We start from the raw sequence: 8294 nt of genomic DNA on the forward strand, positions 1-8294 counted from the left end.
TTTTCAATCATTTTCATTAAGATGGAAAGATTCCGTAGGGGCAAAAGAAAGAAGTCTTATCATAAATTCTAACACATACTTTAATGACACAGTTACATAGCCCCATTGATTGATTTCACTATTAGTTACTACAGCCGCAGTGTTTCTGTGTTAGCTGGTGCTCCATGCTGTCTGCAATTAACAACTGAATAGGTCGTAAATGCTGTAAAAACAGACAGCATTCCTGATTTATTTTGATCATGTTGCTATGTATTTCCGACGCTTGTTTTCGCACTATCGGCGAATCTAACAATGTGATATATACTTAAGTACCCACATGTGACGATTCGCATAGAAAAATATTGGTTTTGCCTAATCTGATTTTGTCACTGTATGTGTACCGTGTAGTAGTCGGCCTGGTCTTTATAAGGAGGGAAGTGTTAGCGTGCAGAAAATAGCGTAATCATATGAAGGCTTAAGGAAAGTACAAGATTAGGTTAACCCACATTTACTTTACAGCTAACAGTCTCCGTGGATTCTCGACAATTGTCCGGATTTCCTTTTTATAGCTCCCTAGGTTGTCCTTAATACCGAGTTTACCGGACATTCGTCTACATTAATATCGCGCTTTGTTACAATGGTATCACTTCTTCAGATACCTAATACGTTCCTTTAAAGATTTAATTACTTTGATAAAATAAATCTGGTCCTTAAAAAAAAGAATCTTCACAGATACATTCCATTTCAGAGAAGAGGCAATGTGCCATTTACATACACAAACTGTGAATTGTAAATTTTGTAAGTGGTGGAAATTTACACGGAAACACAAATTTGGTGTTATAACCAATAATTAATGATCCCTGCATTCGATATGCTGATATTCTTCAACTCATGAAATTTTACAGGATTATTAGATTACAAAACTTGGTTATCTTGGATTAACACATTCACCCCTGAAATTTCATAATGAACTATTCCAACCTTTGAATTGGAAGAGTTCAAATGAGTCTTCAGGGGTGAATGAGTTAAGCAATTAGTATTTAGTAACATTTGTATATACAATTGTATGTTATATATTTCATCATTTCTAGGTCATTTTTATGCAGTGATTTGAAATCCAACATTTCGGCCTTGTCCATTTTTATCTCGATTTCAAATGCCGATTTTGACTAAATCTTCATACAAGTGTTTTTTGCATGGTTGTGACCAAGGAAGATTCCATTAGGCCAATACTAATGTAACCAAACTTGATATGCATAAAATTCTCATTGTCCTGAACAGGTGTTGTTATTTTTGAGGTTGGTTTAAAATCCAAAAGCTAAGGGCCACGTACCATGTCCTCCGATTGGCTGAAGCGGTTAGGGTTAGACATATTGTACCTCTTTTGTTCCCTCTGGTTCAAACCAAGCATCAGTCCAATGTTCCTGTCATTCCCCTTAGCAAGTGTTGTAATTCTATTTTTTTGGGGGTCAATAAAAGACATCTGAGAATAACACCATTGTTTCCTCTTTTAAAAAAAATTAGTTCAACTTCTGATCTAGTTCAAAAAACAAAGGTAACAGGTGAGTATTATACAGGCCTAATGGGCCTCTTGCTTGCAGATCCAACTTCATATGGAAAGTGGATTAGATTCACCGACAATTCAATGTATGTTTTTTCACAGAATGTATGATATCAATTTCTTACTTTCCACCTTCTTTAATATTTTGTAGCGACAACATTTGGAAAGATATTTCTGCGGCCGCCCCCTCCCCCCGTGACATCACGCAGGCTGAGGTCGGGAAGGGAAGACTCGCCTGTTGGGCAGGGTGAAGAAGACATGAAGAGAGCAGACTTCGTCTATCACTTCCTCACCAACGAGTACGACGAATGACCGGCTCATTCTGGTCACAGGAAATGACCAGTCTCTGAGACTGACCTCAGAGAGTGACCGTAGATCTAGAACAGTGATGTATGGAGCAGTTCATTCAGACCGGGTGGTTGATCACCTCAATCTGATGTTAATTAGTGACCACACCTGTGGCAGTATGATCAGTGTGATTGACCATTCGGACTGACCAGCAATGTGATCGAGTGACCATCTGAACTGACCAGCAGAGTGAATGACCATTTGGACTGACCAGCATAAAATGAGTGATCATTTGGACGGACCACCAATAAATGAGTGACCATTTGGACTGACCAGCAAAGTGAGCAACTAGCTAGACTGACCAGTGGAATAAGTGACCACCAGTCAGACTACATGGCTGAAGTGAGTGACCATTTGAATTAAACAGAGTAAGTGACCACCCTCAAACTTCATGGCCAGTGTATGGACAAGACAACTCTGGTCATCAGGAAAGAGTTTATTAAAGACAAAAACAAGATGATTGAACATTGAATGTTTTACAATCGAACTGTTGTTCTCCGTTCAGTGAACTAAACTTGTTAATATTTAGTTTCAGGAAAAAACTTCCAGTTCCCAGTAAATACAGCAATTTTGGTCAGATTTAAATCTGAACATGGTCAAAGACTGAAAGTAACAGAATGGTTTTAATTCTAAAGAATTGTCAAGTTGCCACATCAGTTTTGGTCAGACATCGCTTCTAATTGATGTAGATGTGTCCAGATAACATTTACAAACAAAAACTGTAAATCCGTGTTGACCTTTTGGAATTGAAATGCTGAATCCTAAAAGTCACCTGATAAATATTTGTGGACGGTAACTGGATAAATATTTGTGGATGGTAACTGGATAAATATTTGTGGATGGGAACTGGATAAATATTTGTGGATGGTAACTGGATAAATATTTGTGGATGGGAACTGGATAAATATTTGTGGATGGGNCGGTAACGGGATAAATATTTGTAGATGGTAACTGGATAAATATTTGTGGATGGGAACTGGATAAATATTTGTGGATGGTAACTGGATAAATATTTGTGGATGGGAACTGGATAAATATTTGTGGATGGTTACTGGATAAATATTTGTGGATGGGAACTGGATAAATATTTGTGGATGGGAACTGGATAAATATTTGTGGATGGGAACTGGATAAATATTTGTGGATGGGAAATGGTTACTGGATAAATATTTGTGGATGGGAACTGGATAAATATTTGTGGATGGGAACTGGATAAATATTTGTGGATGGGAACTGGATAAATATTTGTGGACGGTAACTGGATAAATATTTGTGAATGGGAACTGGATAAATATTTGTGGATGGTAACTGGATAGATATTTGTGGATGGGAACTGGATAAATATTTGTGGATGGGAACTGGATAAATATTTGTGGATTGTAACTGGATAAATATTTTTGATGGATAATGAATGGCCAGCTAGTTAATACCAGACAGCGAGTCACTAGTGATTTTATGAGGAGGTTAGGTCTGATAGCATTCCATTACGTGTGATATAACAGTTTGTCTGTGATTTGTAAAAGATTGAATACTGTTAGTGTTGTAACGTAGTACGTAATTAATTTCCAGAATTATCCGTTTTCTAGATAGTGAATTCTTAAGCTTCATGGCCTGGGAACAGTAGAATACAAGGTGTAGGATATGTAGATTTTTGGGAGTGATTCTGTTTTTATTTGCTGCTTAGAATTTTTCAGAATGTAGAAGGCTTAGATTGGCTTTATTTGACAATCAGTTTTGAGTTAAATTCCTTTTTCAATTGAAAACTTTGCCATTTAAAAAGTTTCTTCTGTCTCTTGCTGGTAACTCTGCACTCTAGCGGTGACTCAAGTATCCCTGATAGGACCGATACCATAATTTCCATTGTCGCTATCAGACTCAATCCATCGTTGTTCTCGGAAACAACTCATTCCATATGACTTGTAAATGTTCCGTCATGCTGTGAAAGTAACCATTTTCCCACAAAAAGGGCACACCATATTTCATTTTTAATCCAAGTTATATTTCTGTCCAAACTCATTGATCACTACTAGGTTTCCGTAAAAACTTATCATGTTCTGGTAAATTATTGAAGAATTTTAGGAATTAAAACTTTGTCAATTCAGTGTTTGTATAATGTTTAGATTCTATGTATTACACATTTTAAGTACTGTAGTTGAAATTAAGCAAATTTTCTGAATCTCATAACATGTTTAGAAAAATTGATGCAGTTTACAAAAAACAAAATTGACTCTTCAATTGTTCAGGAAATTGCATTCAATTTTTCGATAATGTTTGAACACTTAATTGACGACAGAGCTAGGTGTACAAAAATACCCTGAGGAACAACAGAACTTCTTGCCTATGACAATACGTAACTTTGTCATAAATGTCAATTTACATACACGTTGGTTCATATTAAAGATGAGTTTCCACTGAACTATATGATATAATGAAGCTATTGCATTGAGCGTTGTTGTGCTTAATTCAATATCCACTCCCGGCGCAATGTAAACTAACAAGTTCTACATAATTTCTTGTGTGATATATAGTACTGGTGTACTTTCAGATTCAAGGGTTCTCACTTGTTATCTTGTGTTGACATTATATATAGTCAATATAAACATCCACAACCACAGGATTTCTGAGTAGTAAATGATGGATCTATGTTCAAATTCAAGGGTTCTCCCCTTTTACCTTTTCTTGACATTATATATATATTAGATAATATACAGTACATCCAGACACACATTTTACTCTTTCTGTTAATCGAGTTAGCCCCATAAATTTCGTGAAATGAAATCGTTGTTTGACCAAATGCAATTCTTTGATACAGCCCAAATATCTGGGACTCGGAGATTGGAATAGGCATGGAGAGAGGTTTATACTTCATTTATCCGTCAAACACACATATCTTAGTAAGTTATTGTCAACAAGAGATCATTGATCATTAATTAGAGCACACATTTGATTGATATTGTATTTGAAAAAAAAATGAAATAAGAATAAAAGTTAAAAAATTATCTCACATATTTAATGATTTCAATAATTTTTATAATATGCTGTTCAATATTAAAAATCTACAAAAAGTGCATAATAGTATTTTACATGTATATAATTGAGCTTTGCTTTATTTTTTAATAACATAATAACAATTGGAAGGTTTTTTTGGTGGGTTTTTTTGAAGAAGTTCAACTAGTAAAGGTTTCTGTTATGGACAATTGTTTTTAAACACTCCTCTGAACACTCAAGTTCAAAAACAATTCAGTTTTTATATGTAAGTGACAACTCTTTTGTCGGCAGACTTTGGGTAAAACATGTTATTTCAGATGTATCTCTACTTAAGAGAAAACTGTCCAAAATAATAAATTTCCACTGTTTAGGTTAAAATTTTAATGAGTTCTGAAAAGTCTTGAATTCTGTTTATGTTTTTGCATTTAAAGTCTCAATTATTTTGAGATAATTGATAAGACAGGACAAACCAAAACGGTCTTTGTACATGAAATCATAACATGAGGTGTTTAGCATTAGCAATAATATTCGGCTTTCACTTTACTGTTGTACCATTTGTAGAATAAAATTTGTCTACCGCACTGTCATTAATAAGCTGCTAAAGATTTAACTCCAATGTCAGGTAATTAATGACAACCAGATTGTGCGCCCACATCCCTGCTTATGATTCTGCATTGTGCATAAAATAGTTTTGTGTTTAATTTATTGTAATATTCAAAAAAGACAAAAGTCGATCCATGTGAATATCAGTCAATGAATGTTCAGATTATAATAAAGCCTGAGAGGTTCCGAATTGCACAAGTTGACAGCACTCACTGTTTATAACTACTTTACTGTAAACATGTCTGTAAAGCCTGAGGAGTTCCTAATGGCACATATGGCTAGCACTCGCTGTTTACTTCTCTCTTGTAAATAAATCTGTAAAACACTGCACTTAAGCTAGCACATGACAATTGAAGTATCATATTTAATATTTATATATATATATACAGCTTTATAATTAATACTGCAGAGCATAAAAAATAAAACTCACACTAAAAGAAGAAGCCATGTTGTGCTTGTTGTGTATTGAGTAAAATGAAAAGTCTCTTAGACTTTTTTGTAGTGATCTCTGTCGATAAGGACATTTACAAATGATATACAATCAAGATCAATGTTTAAATAAAAGAATGTAATACGTGGTTCATAAAGGCCAGGAAAAGGGCTGGAATTTGCTTTTCACATTTCTGTTAAAAAAGAATACTGGTTTAAATTGTGTGTACATCAGACAGTTAACATGTGTCCTTTTATATGAAGGACTGTTTTAAAGTTTTGTCAATGACGAGATATGTTAAAAAGTTTTTTGTTGATATGAATTTATCACAAAAAAAAAAATTGATTCTTACAATTCTGTTGAGAACAATTTTTCCTCTAGGCTAAAGAACAGTATCCATACACTAAAACAGAAAATCATGGCCCATTTTTCTTCTTTTTTTTCTCTTAGATATTGGACCTCGGAATTTGTAAGAAAGTGCTAGAGAAGTGCTTGTATTTTGTCCCAAAAAGACTATACACCATGTAGTACTAAAGGGCCATTGCATTTATATCATAGTTTGCCTTATGACTATGAATTAACTTAACTCATTCATCCTGAAGACATATTTGAACTCTTCCAATTCAAAGTTTGGAATAGTTCATTTTAAAATTTCAAGGGAATGAGTTAAAGGATAAAATTAAAGCAATGGCCTTTTGACTAGTAAACTATTTTTTAAAAAAATAGAGGTTACTTGGGGGGTTCATCATTTAATTAAAAGGGTATGTATAAAATGCTACCTTGCTCAAAAATAGGTCCATTCTTAGAAACCTATAGAGTAGTGTTAATTAATAAATTGTTCTATGGGCTTCGATAATAAATTGTCTGGAAATTGATGATAATTTTCATTTTGTATCTCAGTATTTTTGTTGATTGTTAACCCTTTCACCCGATTGTAACTTTAGTAGACTCTACCAGGCATTGATATGGATGAGTCCATTAATGGTCAGCAGTGGTGCAAGGGTTAAAAATATCACTGAAAGCAAAAAGTGTATCGTGTCCTCATGTTTTATCAGAACAACCTGTAGCTGTACTGTGTAAGCATTCATCCCACCAACTCAGTCACAAACAAAAGGGAGCTGGCCATATTTAGCAGAACAATTATTCAGAGTTGCTAGACTTTAATCATTTCTTGGTCTTTATACAGTGTTATATCTGTGTGATAAAGATTTTATTTTTTGGAACAATTGGCAATTTCCTAAAGCATAAAACTCTATTGAACTGCTGTCTAATATGAATTGTATTTCACAAACATATAACAATTAATTTTATACAGTCGACAATCAGTAGTTTTACCAAGAATTTCCCAGAACGATAGCTTTTGACCTTTTTTGAGAGGTCCAACTCCTGTTACCCATGATTCCTGGAGTCCAATTAACGCACAGGGGGAACATTGCTCGAGACCTCAATGCTTGTACAGAGACGAAAGTATCATGAAATCTAAATGAAATATGAAATTGATTATTAAACATTTGTTATTGCATCTACTTTTCAAATATGCCATTCTTAAATGCACTTGTTTTACGAATTCCATATTTTCACAAATTACAGATTGTGTTACAGAACTATTGTTCCTTTCACCCCTATGTAACTTTAGTAGACTCTACCATGCATTGATATGGATGATTCCATTATGGTCAGCAGTGGTGAATGGGTTAAACGAGACATGGCGTTCCTTTATGCGACATTCTCAGGTTTCTTCTTTCCTTTTTTTTCCTTTTAACATTTTAAGGGTGAGTGAATACATCTAGTTTGTGACAAACATTTTTTGTTGAAATAAATTAATATTTTCTGTTGAATATTAAGAAATACGGTACATATTTTTCAATGTTAAATTGATGTGTTGTACTATACCAATACATGTACCGGTATATGTATCAGACTTGAGGAGCTGGACTAGATGTTTGGTTGTACCAGACTTTATTGTTTTACTAGCTTTTCCAACAATTTTTTTTAAAAAAATAAAAAAAATCACAATTTCTGATCAGTGACATTCTTTTTTATCCCAGAATATTAGATTTCAAACAATTCAGGAAAAAAAATCTTTCCAATGTTCATTGTCTTCTGTTTATCGTATAACGATAAGTTTAGATGACTGGATCCCAATATAATGGACAAATTGTTGATAAACATATGCATTCCGTCATGAATATTCATGTTTGTTGTTTGGTGAATAATTAAGCTTGGTGAAATGTCACTGTAGAAATTGCTTAACTTTTCGAAAGATTTCAATTCTATTCCCATGTTTTCAGTAAATACCATGTACAGTTCATTGTGACGTTTAATGATGTACAAAGTATGCCCAGGGCTTTCAATCTTGTGAGTAAACTGATGTCGATATGGTAA

The 8294-nt window shown here is 34.0% G+C and overlaps 1 protein-coding gene across 1 annotated transcript in view; it reads left to right on the forward strand.

Moving 5' to 3' along the window:
- The window catches only part of LOC110452975 (inositol polyphosphate 5-phosphatase OCRL-1-like), a 61960-nt gene extending 54031 nt beyond the window's left edge, over positions 1 to 7929 (forward strand). Inside the window, exon 26 of the mRNA XM_021501758.1 lies at positions 1692 to 7929. Coding sequence (XP_021357433.1) covers positions 1692 to 1852 — 161 coding nt within the window. The 3' untranslated portion in view covers positions 1853 to 7929. The remainder of the gene's footprint in view (positions 1 to 1691) is intronic.
- Positions 7930 to 8294: the final 365 nt, after the last annotated feature.

Source organism: Mizuhopecten yessoensis, unplaced genomic scaffold (assembly GCF_002113885.1).
Source record: "Mizuhopecten yessoensis strain PY_sf001 unplaced genomic scaffold, ASM211388v2 scaffold7021, whole genome shotgun sequence".
NCBI lineage: Eukaryota > Metazoa > Mollusca > Bivalvia > Pectinida > Pectinidae > Mizuhopecten > Mizuhopecten yessoensis.